This window comes from Ahaetulla prasina, chromosome 2, assembly GCF_028640845.1.
Source record: "Ahaetulla prasina isolate Xishuangbanna chromosome 2, ASM2864084v1, whole genome shotgun sequence".
Classification (NCBI taxonomy): Eukaryota; Metazoa; Chordata; class Lepidosauria; order Squamata; family Colubridae; genus Ahaetulla; species Ahaetulla prasina.
In genome coordinates, this window is record NC_080540.1 from 155,618,710 (window position 1) to 155,639,166 (window position 20,457).

At 36.4% G+C, this 20,457-nt stretch overlaps 1 protein-coding gene across 2 annotated transcripts in view; it reads left to right on the plus strand.

The window, feature by feature from the left end:
* Nucleotides 1-20,457, plus strand: part of ACVR1B (activin A receptor type 1B) — a 48,166-nt gene that overhangs the window by 18,999 nt on the left and 8,710 nt on the right. For both annotated transcript variants that reach the window (XM_058173830.1, XM_058173831.1), the window contains exons 2-8: nucleotides 1,137-1,376; nucleotides 2,965-3,213; nucleotides 6,970-7,200; nucleotides 15,351-15,518; nucleotides 16,617-16,773; nucleotides 17,716-17,840; nucleotides 20,143-20,273. In XM_058173830.1, coding sequence (XP_058029813.1) covers nucleotides 1,137-1,376; nucleotides 2,965-3,213; nucleotides 6,970-7,200; nucleotides 15,351-15,518; nucleotides 16,617-16,773; nucleotides 17,716-17,840; nucleotides 20,143-20,273 — 1,301 coding nt within the window. The remainder of the gene's footprint in view (nucleotides 1-1,136; nucleotides 1,377-2,964; nucleotides 3,214-6,969; nucleotides 7,201-15,350; nucleotides 15,519-16,616; nucleotides 16,774-17,715; nucleotides 17,841-20,142; nucleotides 20,274-20,457) is intronic.

Genomic DNA, 20,457 nt, shown 5'->3' on the forward strand with positions numbered 1-20,457 from the left:
AAAATCACATGAAAAGTAGTATAAGTTACAGATAGTTGTGACAAAGCTAGAGGCAAAACTGGCTGGAATTTGCACTATTTCAGAATTGGATAGCTCTTTGTTTCTTTCTGCCACTTCACAAAACAAGGTTAAATCTACAACATTTTTCTTTGTTCTTTGGCCCCAGTAAAATAGAGAGAGGGAAGAAAATACCGCTGTGTTTATTTTGTTTAAATATTTCATGTACTTGCAAATTAATTATTAAAATATATTAATTTGTCTGCATATAGCCTTCATCATTTTTAAAAGAAGGAAACTTATTTTTGTTCTAGAGAATTGATAGTTGCCTCGGATAACTTTGTTTTTCTAGATGGTGAGAGACTAGTTGCTGAATCTTTCATTTCAGATATTCAGTTGTAATCCTAATTGGTCATTGATATTCATGCCTATGTTTGAGCCTTCTCTTTTCAAGTGGAAGTTCAGTGGATATTATTTTTTTGCATGTTTGGTACAGTAGATTTTCATTATTCCTATTAAAATTCAGCTCACTTGCCACAAAGAGCACTGCATCTATAGACTTGATGCTTTCAATCTTTAAAAAGTCAGATGGAGCAGAAATATTGCTAAAATAAATGTATTACTGGCCTTTGTCCAACATAGGATTTTAAATAGTGTTGGTCCTTCATTGCAATAGATGGAATATCTTTGAGTTATTCAAAAATATTTTGTTTTATAGCTCAAGTGTAAAGAAATTAAATACCTACTTCTAATATCAGATTTCCTTCAAAACTGAATTGACAGAATAACCTTGAAATAAGAATCTGCATTCTGTAGAAAGCAGCTGTGCATAAGAGAAATGGGCTTGTCTTATTCTAGGGGGACATTTAAACATCAGAACTACAGCGAATAGACATTAATTATTTTGTTCTATAGGCTTCCCATGGAGAGGAAGCCTGAGGAATAAAAGCATTGTTCATATAATATTGACGTAATTTGGTTCAAAATATTTTGCAAATGTCATTTGTATTACTTTAAACTCCTAATGGCTCAATTAAACCTTGAAATAATATATAGTTTCATTTCAAAGGTAATATAATTCCAATTAATCCTTCTCATAAGTAGGTTGTCCCACAGAATTATTTTTCTCCTTACTTCAGCTTTATTGTGTTTGTGCTCTGACTGCAATCAAGCCAATGCCACATGCGAAACAGATGGCGCCTGTATGGTCTCAATAACAAATGTGAATGGAATGAAGCATCACACCCGGACATGTATTCCTGAAGTAAAGTTGATTCCTGCTGGAAAACCATTTTTCTGTCTTAGTTCAGAAGCTGTACGCAATACACATTGTTGCTACTTTGACTACTGTAACAAAATTGATCTTATGGTGCCCAGCGGTAAGTACAATAGATTGAATCTGAGAATGTTCTGTGAGTCTTTATAGGCAATTAAAGCAAGCCTGGTTATTTTTATGCTGTAGTTATATCAGCCTCAATATATCCTGGTAGTTATTTAGTTATTATTTATCTATTTATTCAATTTAAATAGCTTCCCATCTCAAATTCATGACTCTGGACAACTAGCAGTGTTAACAGAATGCATATAAATTTAATTAATTAAGAAGACAAAATAAAAATAGAAGCCATTGTAAAAACAAGCCATCAATCACAAGTCAATATAAGTAGTGTATCCACTCCAATTTCTGACCGCTAGATTTGGTGCTAAAACTAAGTCTTCAAGGGCTTACAAAACAGCTGATAGGGTCCAGAGCCATTTTAATCTCTATAGGAACTATATTCCAACAATAGGTCAATGAAAAAGAAAAAGCTCCCTTCCTGATACTCCCAAATGGCATTCATTATTTTATATAATTATTTAAAATTTCTACACCACTCATCTCACCCAAGTGACGGTGGTTTACAGCATCTAGGATAAAAAGCATAGTAAAGCAGCTGATTTTTTTTTTTAGTATCAACAACATAAGCTAATTTAATTTTTTTCCCATAAGAGTTTGTGTGCAATTTTCAGAAAAATGATTTATTTTAATCCTTGAATTCTCTGGAATCCTTGAATTCTAATTGGCCTGAGATATTAGAATTCGATTTATGTCAATGAAGATTGAATTTTAAAAGCTGGAATTGTATTTAATGTTTAAGGGGTACTTGGAAAAGTATATTACTGCATCCGTTTATGGTATCATTTTGTACCAAAACTAATAAAATTTGGTGAAAGTAGAGCCATATGAAATTAGCAGTTGAACTTCTAATTAAATGTCAATTTCCACTATATTATAAAATCACAGGCAGGTTTTTAAAAGCCCTATTCATTAGCTAGGTTGCAATATTAAATTCTATGGTAATACTATCAGTCTCTTTATGTGTAAAAAGTAAGAAATATTGTTGGGGAAGGGTTTGATTCCCCCTTCTGGCAGTACATTTCATTGCAGCATGCTTATTTTTAGCTAGAGGTTAGGCTGCATGAGTGATTTCAGAAAAATAATCCTCTTTTAGAATATATGGAAATCTTAACAAAAATTACTAATATACTGTATGCTGAATAATTTCACAAGATTATTCCTTAATCAGTTAGGAAAGATGAAATGGAAAATTGAAAGCAATGCTTAATACTATTTAAATAATCTTTGAAAGTATAGTGGAGTCTTTTGTCATGAATCCCGATTTCCTGTTTTTGGTGCAACAGCAATGGGGGAATAACAGAAATATCTACTACTACTTTTTATGATTTTGGTGTAATTACAACCTTCCATTTTTAATCAGTAAAAATAAATGTTTCTTATTTCATTTTGGCTAAAGTACATGCATCCCTGAGACTCCAAGTCAGTGTCAATTCCTTTAAGTGTTTACCCTTACTTTTCAATTATATGCCTTCAAATCTATTAAATGTAGACCTATTGATTTTTTTAAAATCCTTAGATATATACTGGGTTTGAATTTGAAGCTTTTCTTCCTTGTCTTCCCTCTCCAGGACATTGGAAGGATAATGAAACTTCTTCAATGTGGGGACCTGTGGAACTGGTGGCTGTCATTGCAGGACCAGTCTTTCTTGTGTTCATCATTATGATTATAGTAGTTTTTGTCTTCCATCACCATCCACGTGGATACCACAACCGTCAGCGATTGGACATGGAGGATCCATCTTGTGAGATGTGTCTATCCAAGGACAAGACTCTGCAAGATCTAGTCTATGATTTGTCTACTTCTGGCTCTGGCTCAGGTATAATGTGTCTTTTATATAAAGATGTTTAGCTTTATTTTATTATAAACTTCAATATATAAATAATCTGTACTGTTAACCTAAGAATACCCATGCGTCCTAGAGTTTTTTGCACAACTTCCACCTAAATGGCTATCCAATGTTTTATTTGTACTGGAGTGTTTGCCACAAACTGTAGCTGCAAAAACTAAACTTACACTTCAGAATAAATTAATTCATTTGTCCTCAAAGCATGCAGTTCATGCTTCCTTTAAATAAGTCATACAAAGCTACAGGCAACTGTATTTGAAATCAAAGATATATAGTGTTCTATTAGTACTGAGTCTACTGAAGTTAGTGATAAGAATACTAACAAACAAGATGAAATATTAGTAATTAATAACTTATTCTTTTACAAAACTATTAAGTTTCAATAAATGAGAAAATATAAAAGAACAAAACATTAAGAAAGAAAATGGGAGAGTCAAGAAAAACTAAGAATACAGGAGGAAAAATATAAAAAAACATGGAAGAGAATAGCTTCTGGCTTTCTTTGATATAGCTATAAATATAAAGTACAGTAACCTTTTACTCTAAATTTCATCATAATACACTGTACTTCCATAATTGTAAACAGTTATAACCAAATCCCAAAATAAAAAATTTATTTCTTTCTGTTTCAAGTAAAAAATCCTAAAGTGGTTTCTAAAGAGAAACAAAGCTAGATAAACTCCTTTCTTTGATCAAAGCAATCAGTTTTGCCATTTCTTTCGATTCCATTAATTTCACTATCTATTCTTCTGTTGTAAGAATTTGTAAACCCTTCCACCTCTGCAAGCAACAGATTTGCTATTATCTTATATAAAAATAAAGTTCTGTTTTCTTTCAGTTTGTCCATCAAACCTAAAAGGAAAATGTCTTATTTCAATTGTATATTTATTTTAAGAATTGTCTGAATTTAAGTACATAATCTGATCCCAATTTTTCTTAGCTTTCTTATAAGTCTATCAAAAATGATAAAAAGTACCTTCACTCTGATTGCATTTCCAACATATATTTATATACCTTTGACAATTTATCCAGTATTAAATACCAACGATACATTATCTTCTAGAAATTCTCTTTCAAATTATATTTCAATGTAATTTCTTTTTGTGTATATATTTATTACTGGTATGTTTTATCAATGAGAATAAAATACAAAACAGAAAAAACCAAATATCCAACAGTAACAACAACTAGTGTACAAAAAAAGAAAAAAGACCCAAACATCCAACATTAAACATAAAAAAAAATTCCTGGATTTTATTTTTCTTTTCAGCATCCAATCAATGAAATGTCAATCTTTGACTTCACATATATTCCCCACTGATCAAGCATTATATTGTATCAAAATTGTTTTGTCCATGTAATCATACAATCTTTAATCTAGTCAACTTCCATATAAACTTTTATTAAGTTTATACTTCTTAACAACAGCATATTCATCATTAGTCTAGTTCAAAGTCAGGTTTCTCATTTGCAAAATCATAATTTTTATCCAATTTAAACTTTTTTTATCACTGAGCATAAGCACTGACAGGTATGAACTTCCTTATCAATTCTTCTCTTGAATTTAATTTAGGTACATCAACCAGTTTCATGTAACTATCATTTCTGTTTTGAAAAAGGCTTCTTGAGGGACAACAATAGAGGAATTTTAGGGGAGTCATTCTTGGGTTATACTTATTCCAAACCCTCAATTTGGCATGCCTGATAGTGATTTGGAGGGGGGGGAATGCAGTGACCAAGCAATTAAGACACTGGGCTTGTCAACCAGAAAGCTGACAATTTGAGACCTAAGTACACATGATAGAATTATTCGCCCCAGCTCCTGCCCACCTTGCCGTCCAAAAGCATACAGACACATTAAAAGGTACCAATTTGATGGGAAAGTAACGGTGTTCTGTGCACCTCTGCGTATAGTCATGGCAGCCATATGACCACAGAAGCGTCTTTGGATAATGCTGGCTCTTAGGCTGTGAATTGGAGATGAGCACTGCCCCCTAGAATCAGGCACGACTAGCAGGGAAAATCTTTTACCATTTTAATAAATATTAATATCAGTATTGTCTGAAACAAAAACAGCATCCTTGGTAAAAATTCATCTTTATTACAGAAATAGCTGTATTTGTCCCACCTCAATAAATCTTTTTTAATGTCATTCCACACTTTCCCATAGTTATTCTGAAACAGCATACAATTCATATTAGTCAATGTAATCCCCAAATATTTAACATTCATCTTAATTTTAAAACCAGTGTTTTTCTCTTGATCTTGTACACTAATTTTTTAACCAACATCTTTGTTTTTTATTTACTACTGCCTTTCTTATACTTTTATCAGGGTTTTCAGGAATAGCTCTAAAATCTTTCTCTCTGTTTCAGTAACATAATATCATCTAGTCTTCTATCCAGCCAAGCATCTCTAGCCCCCATTCTATTTTCCAGAAAATCCATTTTGTCATTCATTTGTTTAACTTTGCCAGTAATTTTATTCAACTTATTGTCCATTTGTTTTTCCAGCATCTCAAATCTAGCTCCTATAGATTGTGTCACTTTTATTGTAAATTCTTCAAACATAGTTCTAAAGAATTCCAACTCACAGGTCCAAATGCTGTGATATTTTGAGCCAGTCAATGATAAACTGACTACTTAAGAGCCGTGGTGGTGCAGGTTAGAATGCAGTATTGCAGGCTAATTCTGTTCAGTTCTCACCAGCTCAAGATTGACTTCGCCTTCCATCCTTCCGAAGTGGGTAAAATGAGGACCTAGATTGTTGGGAGCAATAGGCTGACTCTGTAAGCCACTTAGAGAGGGCTGTAAAGCACTATGAAGTGGTATATAAGTCTTAGTGCTACTGCTACTTACAGGTTGATCTGTGCACTCTAGTCAATAGCACTATCTAGTGTCTAAAAATAAATATAAAGGGAAAAGTAAGAAAACTTAGATTGTTTATAAGTCCATTTCAATTAGTACAGGATTAAGTAGAAAAACAAAGTGTTCTCATGAGAGCCCACCACAAGTTGTCCAAGTTTCAATTCCACAGGCATAGATTCAAAACAGTAAGTTTTAATTAATTTTAAAAATCCCCATGTTTCTTTAAAAGAAAAGCAACCAGTAGTACTAACATTCAGAGACCAATATCCAGGTCCAATTTGTAAATTACACTCAAAGAAAAACTGAGAAGCTTCAAAACAAACTATTTTTCAATTAGTTGATGAATAAAGTTGAGTAGTTTATTAGTTGAGTAAAGAGGTAGGGCTTACATCAAGTTTGAAGGTATGGCGTACCCGGAGGGGAAAAAACAGACACTAGAACTGACATAAACATACCCATTCATTTCTAAAATATCTTATAATCTATTGTTTAATCCAAGAGAGGTCCCAAAGGTGCTTTTTCAAGAGGCAACTGGACTTTCTTGCTTTTCTTTCAAGAAGTTTTGTTTCTCATCCAAGAAGCTTCTTCAGCTCTGCCTGGATGGTAGGGAATGGAAGGATTTATACTCCTTGCAGGTCATTTGCATCCTTTTAGAGAGTCGTTGAGGCCACTTGGAGGTTTATCTGTGTCTTCAGGGTCACCTGAGTAGTGCAAATGTTCCCATTTTTTTTGGGGGGGGGAAGAATGTCACATTGATATCTAGTATAATTATATCAAATGTGTAATCAAGGTGAGCTTATTGTTCTTGTCATTATCTTCTGCTTTGTCTCTGTTTCCATCCTTCATTCTCTGCTTTCAGGCTTACCACTGTTTGTCCAGCGTACTGTGGCTCGAACAATTGTCCTCCAGGAAATCATTGGCAAAGGCCGCTTTGGGGAAGTGTGGCGTGGCCGATGGCGTGGTGGTGATGTAGCTGTGAAAATCTTCTCATCACGGGAAGAGCGATCATGGTTTAGAGAAGCTGAAATCTATCAAACAGTCATGTTGCGCCATGAGAACATTCTGGGATTTATTGCTGCAGACAACAAAGGTATTTTTTGCTTTGATAAAGTAAATGAACAAATGCATCAATTGCCTTTGAAGCCTAATATTAATGTATGATATGTTCATACTTAAATCTAATTTTCCTTTTTTTAATGTGATTTAGCATGTACTAAAAATAAAAAAGAGATCACCTTGAAATTAAGACTTGTCTCTTAGAATGATCTGTGAATATGCTTTGAAGTTTGTGGCTTCTTGGCTTATTCCAAGTTTTCCTCACCCATACTTCTTACCAATCTGCAGAGTATGGCAAAACAGTTTTAAAACTAGACAGAAAAAAAGACAGAAAATGCAATTGTTATCTTTGCTTGTTCATATGCTTGATTCTGAACTGTTTACAGCAGTGTTTAAACTAAATGTGATTTTGAATTCAGTTATTGTGTATTAAGGATATAGCAATAGCTAGTATATGCTGCTTTAATTAAACCCAATTAATAGGCTGCATGATTACTTAGCAGTAGTGATAAAAGTTTGTATATCTGTTGGCTGTATTGATACAATATCATAAAATATTGTAGAACATTTTATATGCTAGGAATCTAGAAATAGTAACAGAGTTTTGAAGAAAAAAGGAACAATGTCAGATTTAAGAGCAAGAGGGAATACATATTGACAACAGGAAGAGGTGGCTGAGGGAACATGAAGCACTGGAGAATTGTTAAAAATTGAAGGTGATAATTAATTAGAAGTTCTAATGTTAAAGTTTACATACAGGAGAACAGTCAGGACAATTTTTTGTCATTACAATAGACTGAAATGTTGTATAATTAAAAAGTTATCTCTTGTGGATTTCATAAACAGTAGGGATTACTTTATTACCCTAACCTAAAATATTCAAGAATGTTAGCTCTTAGTATTTAAATAAATTGAATTCCAAACATTGATTTGAGCTAAACATCTATCATGGAGGAGGAAAGAAATCAACTTTGGACCTATATCCCTGTTAAATAGAGACTCAATCAGAAGTGTGTAAGAAATTGGAATGATTAATTGTTAATCTCTCAGTCTATTCTCACCATCACAGAGACAGCTTTATCCAAGAAAAATACAACTGCTATAATGGCTTAGACTGCAGGATGCAATGAATAGCAACCGGCACTTTATTTCACTTCCTACTTTTCACATAACCTGCGCAAACAGTTTTTAGCTTCTAGTAAGCAACTATTATAAGAAAAAGGAACTCATCATGTTAACATAATTGCACTGTGTAATTCAAAGTATGATTGATAATTTCCTGTCTAGAATCTTACATTCTTCCTTGATGGCAACCAGTTCTTGAAGTTTAATTGATTACTTTTGGGGGGGGGGAAGAATGGCAGATATGGTGGAGGGGGGGGCGTATCAAGTGTTGGGAGCACGTGCTCGATGTTTGAAAGCGATCATGTGCTCCGGCCCCTCAGTCCCTACCCGTTCCTCGGGTCCTCAGATGCTTGGATTTTTGGTTGATGTTATGTAATGCCCGATCCATGGTCAATAAAGCTCCCCTGATTTGCGATCTTATTCAGGGGGAGTCCGCGGCCCTTATGGGCATTACAGAGACCTGGTTGGGTCCAGAGGGGGGGGGTTCCCCTTGTTGAGCTGTGCCCTCTGGGTTTCCGAGCATTTCATCAACCGAGGGCCCAAAGTAGGGGTGGAGGGGTGGCGGTTGTCATTAAGGAAGATCTAGAGCCGAGGGAGGTCACTGTTCCTCAGATTACCGGCTGTGAATCCCTCTATGTGAGGTGGGGCCATAGGAATCAGTTGGGCTTGTTGATCGCGTACCTGGCTCCTTGCTGTGTGACCACAGCCCTGCCCGAGCTGTTGGAGGTACTTGCCGGTGTGGCGGTTGAGACCCCCAGACTTATAGTCATGGGGGATTTCAACCTGCCATCAACTGGCTTGTCATCGACTGCAGCTCGGGAGTTCCAGGCTTCCATGACGGCCTTGGACCTGATTCGAGTAAATGATGGCCCTACGCACATGGGAGGAGGCACGCTGGATCTAATTTATATCTCTGGACAGGGGTTAAATGATCTGGTATTAGATGATTTAGTAACAGAACCGATGTCATGGTCAGATCATTTTCTTCTTTGCCTAGACTTCCGAACCGCCACCCACCATCGCAGGGAGACGGAACCTATACGTTGGTTCCGTCCCAGGCACCTGATGTACCCTGAGAGATTCCTGACGGAGCTTGGGCCATTCCCTGAGGATCTGGCCCACGGCTCGGCTGAGGAACTAGTTGTGGCCTGGGAACAGGCCGCGGCTGGGGCCTTGGATCGTGTCGTGCCTTTGCGGCCTCTGACCCGGCGTAGATCTCGTCCGGCCCCTTGGTTTTCCGAGGGGCTGAGGGAGATGAAACGCCGGAGAAGACGCCTAGAGAGTACTTGGAGGTCCAGTCGTTCCGAAGCTGATCGGACACTAGTTAGGTCCTATTCTAGGACCTACCTAGTGGCAATGAGGGAGGCAAGGCGTTCCTACGCTTCCACCCTCATTGCGTTGGCAGATAACCGCCCGGCCGCCCTGTTTCGGGAGACCCGCTCCCTCCTTCATCAGGAGGTGCGGGATGACCCTTTGCAGGGACGTGCCGAGGAGTTTAGTGGTTATCTATAAACGATAAAATCGCTCAGCTCCGGGATGGTCTAGACCGAAATTGGGATGATCCAAGCGAGAGGGAGGAGGCACGTCTTGTTGAGTCTGTTTGGGATGAGCTTGACCCTGTGGCTCCCGAGGACGTGGACAGGTTGCTGGGGAGGCTCCACGCCACCACATGTTTACTGGACCCGTGTCCTTCCTGGCTGGTACTGGCCACTCAGGAGGTGACACGAGGCTGGCTCCAGGGGATTATCAACGCTTCTTTGTTGGAAGGGGTTTTCCCTGCCGCCTTGAAAGAGTCGGTGGTGAGACCCCTCCTCAAGAAGCCTTCCCTGGACCCAGCTATTTTGGGTAATTATCGTCCGGTCTCCAACCTTCGCTTTGTTGCGAAGGTTGTAGAGAGTGCTGTGGCGCGGCAGCTACCCCAATACCTGGATGAAGCTGTCTATCTAGACCCGTTCCAGTCCGGCTTCCGACCCGGAGACAGCACGGAGACAGCTTTGGTCACGTTGGTGGATGATCTCTGGAGGGCCAGGGACAGGGGTTATTCCTCTGCCCTGGTCCTATTAGACCTCTCAGTGGCTTTTGATACCATCAACCATGGTATCTTGCTGCGCCGGTTGGGGGGATTGGGAGTGGGAGGCACCGTTTATCGGTGGTTCTCCTCCTATCTCTCCGATCGGTCGCAGACGGTGTTGACAGGGAGGCAGAGGTCGGCCGCGAGGTGCCTCACTTGTGGGGTGCCACAGGGGTCGATCCTCTCGCCCCTTCTGTTCAACATCTATATGAAGCCGTTGGGAGAGATCATCAGTGGCTTTGGGATGAGATACCAGCTGTACGCTGATGATACTCAGCTGTACTTTTCCACCCCAGGCCACCCCAACGAAACTGTTGAAGTGCTGTCCCGGTGCTTGGAAGCCGTACGGGTCTGGATGGGGAGAAACAGGCTCAAGCTTAATCCCTCCAAGACGGAGTGGCTGTGGATGCCGGCACCCCGATTCAGTCAGCTGCAGCCGCAGCTGACTGTTGGAGGCGAGTTATTGGCCCCAAAGAATAGGGTGCGCAACTTAGGATGAACGGCTGTCGTTTGAAGATCATTTGACGGCCGTCTCCAGGAGGGCCTTCCACCAGGTTCGCCTGGTTCAGCAGTTGCGCCCCTTCCTTGATCGGGATGCTTTGTGCACAGTCACTCATGCGCTCGTTACCTCCCGCTTGGATTATTGTAATGCTCTCTACATGGGGCTCCCCTTGAGGTGCACCCGGAGGCTTCAGTTAGTCCAGAATGCAGCTGTGCGGGTGATAGAGGGAGCTTCGCGTAGCTCCCGTGTAACACCGCTCCTGCGCAGACTGCACTGGCTACCTGTGATCTTTCGGGTGCACTTTAAGGTTTTGGTTACTACCTTTAAAGCGCTCAATGGCTTAGGGCCTGGATACTTACGAGACCGCCTGCTGTTACCTCATGCCTCCCACCGACCCGTACGCTCACACAGAGAGGGACTTCTCAGGGTGCCGTCCGCCAAGCAATGTCGGCTGGCGGCCCCCAGGGGAAGATCCTTCTCTGTGGGGGCTCCCACCCTCTGGAACGAACTTCCCCCGGGTTTACGCCAAATACCTGACCTTCGGACCTTCCGCCGCGAATTGAAAACACATTTATTTATTCGCGCGGGGCTGGCTTAAATTTTATTGGTTTTAAATTTTCTATCATTAATTTTAAGAGGTTTTTAGTTTTATATATTTTAAAGTTTTTAGGCCAACTATGTAATTTTAATTTGCATTTTAATTGTATATTGTACTGTTTGTTTTACCTTGGCTGTACACCGCCCTGAGTCCTTCGGGAGAAGGGCGGTATAAAAATCGAATAAATAATAATAATAATAAAAAAATACTTTCATAAAAGTACTTTTTTATCAGATTTACATTTGAAACTGTGGAAAAAAATAATTTCACAAAACTCTTAGTTTCTGAACTTTACCACCTTTAAGATTGTTTCTTATTGTTTCTTTTATTCCTTTGCCTTGAATGTGAGACATTCTAACAAAATATGTTTGATGATGGTTTGGTGCTAGATTAGCTCTTAAGATTCGCTTCCTTCACTCTGTTCATTGCATTTCCATACCTGGAAACATATCCTGTCAAAAACATAAACCAAAATTGAGAAACTGATCTGATCTTGTGCAGTTCGTGCAAATTTGTTACTGGAAACACCTCTGAATATCGGCTTGGTTATCAGTTATTTACAATTTTCACTGTGTGATGAATTCAAGACTGAACAATATTAAAATAACTTGGTAATCTAATTCAAGTGTATGCTGTGAGGCACAGTTAACATCTATAAAAGTATCCAGAAAAGCACATTATTTTGAAGCTCTTCAAGCTTCAATAATCTAATGCTGTATGAAATGACAACATTCCTGCACATTAGTTTTTAACTGCCTTCTAATGGAGCAAAGACTGACAAACCAAAGAATCAGCTTTTATATTTCCATCCCCTAAGCATTATTATTCTCTGCTTTTACGATAATACCTTTTATAGGCACAAAAGCAGTCTGCAATCACTATTCTGTGAAGAGAAGTATATAGGCCGGGATTAGTTAGCTGCATTGTAAAATGGCAAACCTGAACACAAAAATTGGGTACAGACTGACTTCCGGCTGACATCGCAGCGGTATCGGACATTAGGAGCGGGTCTCCATGCTCCCACACTGACTTCCTGTTGGAGGGCTCCGAAAGGAGCTAAAGCCACCCTGTAGGGGTGATGAAGAAAAGAGGGGAGGCCCTGTAGTTCGGGGAGAGCAGTAACTCTCCTTCTGAACTCTGGTCTTCTTCCCTCAATGAAGAAAAGAGGCAGCCATCATGGCTGCCACAAAGCTGGGATAGCCAAGGCAACAAAAAAACGTGCAGGATCGGTGCAGATGAACAGTAATTGAAGCTGGGGGAGAAGATTCCTTTTTATTTAGACCCTAACCTTAAAGGGGAAAAAAAAGGAAAATCCAGGAAAAGAGACTCTTAGAACTATTTTTTAAAGCAGCAAACTACCATAAAGAGAAAAATCCTAGACCCGAAAGAAAGGAACTAAGAAGAGAAAAGCAAAAAACCTTTTAAAACATAGAAAATCTGGACTTTTAAATTGGACAGGTGTTGTTTTGGAAAGGCGTAACAACTCTGGACTATCTACTTGAAATTACTTGAATAGTGGACTTTGTTCCCATAAACTGAACTAAATTTGGATTAATTATAAGACTTGAAACAATGCTGAAATCTAAGCTGAGGGCGCCATCTACTGGTGAATGGAATATACCAGACCCCTACAAGTTTAAAAAAACTTTTTGATGAGAAAAATAACATCCATCTGAAGGATTGTGGTGACACTTACTGTTTTATAACTAGTTACTTTATAATTACTGGAAATCATATTATGAGAATAAGGAAGATTTTTTTAAGTGAAGCAAAGTAAAGCGGAAGCTTCCTAGACTACTTAAATGGAATTGATTAACAACTCTGAGGTGTAAAGGACTATGATTACTGAACTTTCTGAGGATTAACATTAGACTGGAATATATTGCTTTTGGACTTGAGTATGAGTGGGACTTACTAAATTAAGAAAAGATGCTTCATCGGGGGAAAGGAGTGAGTTTTCAAGAGAAATGGTGTGGATGTTTCAAAGTATTAGGAGTACTATGGAAAAGAATCATAGAGAGATAAAGTACCTAATGCAAGGCATATGAGGGAAAATAGAAAATATGCTACAACAGATGATGAACGAAGAGCAAAGAGTCCAGGAAAAAGAAGAGCGAGCAGAAAGAATGGAAGAAAAGACAGAATGGACAAACCAGCAAACAAAACCAAAAGATGGGAAGGAGAAGATGATAAAGATAATAATGACTAATGAAATAAACCAAGGAAAAAGCAGTTTAAGAGATTTAAAAATGGAATTAGATAACTGGAAAGATACTTTTGAAGGGGAGATGGGGCATGGGTAGAGACCTGGCAGCTTAGAAGGATAGAGATGGGAGAAATATTCAGTCTGAATGGTGAAGATACAGATGTTAATAAAGATCCAAGACAGGAATATGGGAGGCAACCCAAAAAACGAATAAGAATTGAAGTATTAAAACGGGCAAGAGTCGATGGATAGAAAGAAATTATTATAGATTTTCTTCTTCTTTTTTCTAATATAATGATGGCCTGATTAGAAATCTATAGAGGAAGAAATAAGAATACACACCTTTGTATATTAGAATTAGTAATAGTGACCTGATTTAGGGAGAATATCAGCAGATATAATTTTTTCCCCTTTTTATATAATAGAAGTAACAATTTGATGGGAAAGACTAGAGGGTGAAAGATGGTATTACCATGTACATTCATAACACCATTAGTATTAAAATGGAATATTGAAATATTGAATAATTACCTTAAAAATCATGTATATAAATTCTAGGATTATATAAGTTTGATTAATACAAAAATTATTCCTATATCTCATTGCTTATCTATAAACAAAATTTAATGCCTTTCCATTTAGTCCTAATCAGCAAAATCCATTGTTATGAGAAAATAACAACGTATATATTTTAACATTAATCAAATAAACCAGTTTCATATTTCTTTCCTTTTAACACAATTCCTTATCACTTTTTCTGAAAATATAACAAAAATATGTTGTCCCATATTTTATCTCTTATCTATAAATACATATTTAAAAATCTATTTGCCATTGAGTCCAACTTTATATTCCTTCCCCCCTTTTTAAAAAAAAAAAACCCTGATATTTAATCTCTTTAAATAGTTTACCAAAACTTGGAAGTTGTAACACATCTCTTTTGTAAATCCAAGATAAATTAATCACTTGCTTTTCCTTCAGCTCCCAGGGTTTTAAAACTCACCAGAGCAAGTGTCTTACAATCATCTTGCAGGGAGCCACTATATAGAATGGGGTCCCTAACCCCTGGTGCAGAGCCAGGGGTTAGGGCTCAGGCCTCAGAAGTGGCAGGCAAGCTTGAGAAGATGCATTTGTGCAACCAGTGCACACACATAAAACCATCCCTCCCTCCCCCCTGCTGCCAGCGGTCCTCAGAGCTGGAATAGTTGGGGACCGATAGTATAGAGAATTTATGGACCATCCCAAGTTCGATCTTTACTGATCCATTCATCAACTCCTCATTCTACTGTGGATGTCAGCTCTGCTCTCCATGGAATGCCATTGCTTCTCCAGATGTTCCTGTTTCTCACCTCATTTCCCATTGGTCTCATATCAGAGGGCATTTTAGCAACATTTTCTGGGGCAAGGGTGAGAAGAGGAAATTATTGCCAAATCCAATCTCTACCATAATATTATGATTATTGTGAGGATTAAATTGGAAAAGGAATAGTACAAACTTGTGTTGGTATAAATCGCACAATAAATAGCTACACAGATACAGTTAAAATATAACACATTTTTGAACTATGCTAAATAGCAACAAGCAGTAATGAATCTGCTATTGTTCAATGACATCTTAAAAAAGACAATTGTTATTTTCTTGTTTCAGTATATTTTCCTTTTTTTTTTTGTATTGCCAACAGATAATGGCACTTGGACACAATTATGGTTGGTCTCTGATTACCATGAGCATGGCTCTCTGTTTGATTACCTCAACCGATATACTGTAACTATTGAAGGGATGATTAAATTGGCTCTGTCTGCTGCCAGTGGTTTGGCACATTTGCACATGGAAATTGTGGGGACTCAAGGTAAGGGGTACTAATGTACATTTGATAATGAACAGCTGGAAATTAGAAAGACAAACTTCTGTTGTTATTGATAGACATGAGTTGAAAAAGAGAATAAATTCTTTTGATATAAAAGAATTAGCAACGATGTCAGCAACAGTGATAATTTATTAAACTTTCAATGACTGGGTGATTCATTTTTTTTAAAATGACAATAAAATCCAAGCAAAACGGACTAGAATATGAGTGTCAAACTTGTGGTGTCAAGTTGCCATCACATGATGTATTGTGACATTTTTTCCCCTTTTGTGGAGCTGGGGTGGGTGTGACCTGCACATGGGGCCCCAGTTTGATACACCTGGACTAGGAGGAATGAAGCAAGGGATCTCATTCTCACTTGCTAAAAGCCTGGGTGAAAAACCAGGTCTTCATGGCTCCTCAAAACTACAGCAGAGTAGAGGCCAGCTGGCTCTCAGGAAAAAAGCATTCTAAAGAGTACAAAGAAGTATTCTTATTCTAAAGAGTACAAAGAAGTACAAAGTGCAAAGAAGATCCACTTCCAGGGTCCCAATTGGTGATATTGTTTAATGAAAGGAACCTGCATCATGCCAACCTTGCTGGATTGAATTAGCCTATAGATTAATATTGAAAAGATTTAGAAATCTGATATTGTTTATTTAAGAGGAAGAGATGTTTGGAATATATGGGCTAGAGACTCTCTTAATGAACTGATGTTAAGCATAGTTTCTCTTATTCAAAGTAATAAGGAATTGTACTTTAAGATAATTAGGATTGATGTGCTAAGGAAGGATATAAACGAGAATAGATAATTCCTGTTCTTCATTCTACATTTTAAATGGGGATTTAACAAGATAGAAATAGTATATATGAACTGTACTATTGTCTTAATCTAGGAGGAGTTGGCAGTAGAAGACGCATTCAACTTACATTGTTGAAGTTGGGTAAAAGATTTTGCTTTTTTTCCCTTCAGGATAAATACAATTTCTAGATCTCGGATGAACATTATCATGGCTTAGCCAAGGTTTTTACATGGCACTCTTTTTTGTTTTTTTCTTGACCAAAGTGTATAAACAGAACTCACTCTCTCACCCTTTCTAGGAAAACCTGGGATTGCACATCGTGACTTGAAATCCAAAAATATATTAGTAAAAAAGAATGGAACTTGTGCCATTGCAGACCTTGGTCTAGCTGTCCGCCATGATTCTGTTACTGATACAATTGATATTGCCCCTAATCAGAGAGTTGGAACAAAACGGTGAGTAATTATACCTGAGCTGACTGGGTTGGGTAGATAAAGATACAGCTGGTAATTTTGAATGCTTCCTTTCTCTGTAGCCTGTTGGTTGCTTCATTTTTAGAATTGTATTTTCTTAGCCATTAGCTGTTAACTCTAATTAGTTTTTTCCACATGCATCATTAGGATTGGGTATTTGTGAATCAATTACAGCGTTAAATTACTTCTGAAATTTAAAGTGTTTCCCAATAAGATACTTTACAGCATAAAATATTCTTTAACAAAATCATGTGCATTAGAAACGTAATTAACATTTCTATAAACCTGAGCAGTTCATTAAATGGTGAATTGTAGAAGGAGAATAATATTCTTTAATGATAGCTGAACACATTTAATTAGGCAACCGCCTTTTATCTATATGAACTAAAAATTTGCTTTGTGTTTTAATATGTTCTTCTTTCAAAATGATTTCCAAATAAATATTTTGGATAACCCTTAATATCCTTAGTGTAAAATCTTGTGCACTGTATTTCAACAAGCTTTTCTGGCAACATACTTTTTGTAGAGCTAAATCCAATAATTCACAAAAATACTGTATTACAGAGCAGACAACTAAATCACTTGACAAATGAGAGGAAGTTTTGTAGAATGATTGCTTGTGTTTCTATTCCTGCTTCACCTTTCCTGCCAAGAAAACTTTTACAGTGCTGCTAACTAGCAAGACAAAACTATCATTCTTTTTAGCTTGATTTTGTTGGTAAATATTTTTAAAATGCTGTTAACAGAAAGTCAAATAATATAAAACATTCTAAAATATTATAGGCTTTTCTCAAAGTTGTTGAATGAATTTTTGTTTTTATTCATAATAGTAGACAATAGATGCATGATTTTCTGTATGTGGCATAAGTGAAGCATATGTGTCTCAAATAGATGCCATTAATCTGATTTGTTCTTTTGCTACAGTTACATGGCCCCTGAGGTTCTTGATGAAACAATAAACATGAAGCATTTTGATTCATTTAAGTGTGCAGATATCTATGCCCTTGGCCTGGTTTACTGGGAAATTGCACGCAGATGCAACTCAGGAGGTAATCTATCTCTCTCTCCCTCCCTCTCTCCCTCTCTCACTCTCTCCCTCCCATAAAAGTTAAAAGAGTTTTCTATTGGCTTCAGATCTTCCAATTCAATACATTTTAATGCAAAGCAAATAAATTTGCTGACTCGAAATCTGACTTTCTTTCCACTCATTTAGCATTGTAGTAGGACTTTCCTTTAATACATTCAAATGATAATCATTGGTTCAGACCACAAAGCTACAGTTCAGGATTAACATTAAATGGTATTTTCCTGTTCTCTTTGGTATATTAATTAACAGAGGCGGTATGTCATAAAGTATTTAAGAAAGTCATTCCTCCTTAATCTGCATGACTGTAGAATGTATTCCAAAGTAAGGTAATTTTTTACTATATTTTTATTGACTAGTTATGAGATTATAATTCATTTTTGTCATCAGCTGAAAAACAATATTGTTTATTAAATGGAAATAAGCAGGAAGCAGAAAATAGCTCATAGTTACACTCTATGCTTATTAAAAGTATTATTTAAATTTACATAAATGGAAAAGAGGAAGGACAAAAGATAAGTAAGAAACATAAATTTTCCAGGTTCAAAATTTTCCACTTCTGGAAAGTCTGCTGAAAGTACATTGTATCTGCATATTACTGTTTCAACATCTCAATAAAACTACATGTGGCAAAGTTTTTTAATGTCTATGCATGGTATTGTTCATATCTCATTAAATAGGTTAAATTTAAATTGATAACATGGAATAGTATAATTGAAATGCTTACACAGACTGTAGATACTTAAATGAATATGCTAATTGGAATTATACTCATTTGTACAAGAAAAACTCACATTTAATGTTATATAGCAAAAAAAAAACACATTCAAAGTTAAATTAGACAAAAAGAAGATCCATGACAAAGAAGACAAGCCTTATATAGTTTAAAAAATGAATTGGATGAAATGAAGAAAGATTTTGCAGTCAGACAGCTTCTAAATCAAATAAATTGAACTGAATTAGGCAACAAAAGACAATTTAAATATAATGAATCAAAAAGCACTCTTTTCCATGGTTGATTTTTTTAAATTGCCACACCTTAAAATAAGATAAAATAATTATTCTGCCACAGTCTAATAACACAACTCTTAAATCTCAGGGATAAAACTAATAACTTTAATTAAAAAGAAAGAATTAAAATATAATTGAAATGTTAAAAAGCTAACTCGGATAACAGTTTTGTTAGCACTCTGTAAAAAAGTATTGAAATCAGAATTTTGGAATAGCAAAGGAAGCAGTTGTGGGAATAATTTTGCTAGAGCAAGTTCCTGTTTTTAAAAACTCTCTTTTTATATTATATAAATTAGGTATTTTTAAAAAACATCCGTCGATAAGAAATAGTAATTTTAAGAGCATTTTTTAAAATCTTGTTTGTTTACTTTTATGCCATTCCAATCACCAAAGTAATTCTAAGTGGTGTTTATAATAAAATAGGCAATTAATCTCTCATTGAAGATTTTTATGCAAGATACAACTGTGTAGTAGTTGTTAAGTATATGTCTTCTTTATTCAAGAACATCACTGGTTCCCAAATACAGAAGCTGAAATGAACATAAACATGTTTTGAATTTGTGTTTAAAAGGAGGGAAAGAGATTTTGGTCATTGTTATCATGATATGTAATATTAAAAAATAGTTTGGAAAAAGCAGTGGTGAAATAGTTTGGAAAAAGAAGTGAAATCTAAAATGATCTTAATAATTTCATTGCAAGAAATCTAAGAAAAATAGTTTCATATGGATTGGATAGTATATTCTGTATATTGGGAAAGTCCTCAACTACCAAAACTGAAAGATTAATACATTACTTCTAGGTTTAACTTGGCCATTATTTATAATCTCCTTAGGAGAAAAAAATATTTGTAATGCACTGTTAGAGTTAAGAATATAATAGTGGATAATAATTTTCTTGTTTATTCTAGGATCATCAAGACTATTTTTCATGTAATATTTGTTCAATATATATATAAAACTGCTTTTTTCTTATTTTCTATATTGTTTTCTATTTTGGTAATAAAAATATTGTTAAAGAAGCAGGCTACAGACTTTTCTTATACACATTATTGTTATTATATAATTATCGTAATTTATTATTATTGAAAACCGACTTGCACACAACATCAGATATCAGCTTCACTGCTAAGTTCCATGTTATATAATACTTCCTGCTCCTTTTGCAGGCTGTTCCTCCTATATCATTAATGCTACTATGTCTATGTAAAAGATACTTTCATAAGAAATAATAGCTTGTTTCTCTTTTTTTTCTTTTAGGTATTCATGAAGAATATCAGCTCCCATACTATGACCTTGTGCCCTCTGACCCGTCCATTGAAGAAATGCGAAAAGTGGTATGTGAACAGAAACTACGACCGAACATTCCCAACTGGTGGCAGAGTTATGAGGTACAGCTGATCTTGAAAACTAAAAAGCATGCCATAAAGCATAATTCTTAATATAGTATTTGTCATATTAGCTAGAGGGGCAAGGAAAGCTTCAGCAAACTGTTGGCATGAAATCTTGGTAGGAATTGAATAAAGAACTCCAGTTATCAACTCATCCTCTCTTTTTAATATTTTGTACTGAAGA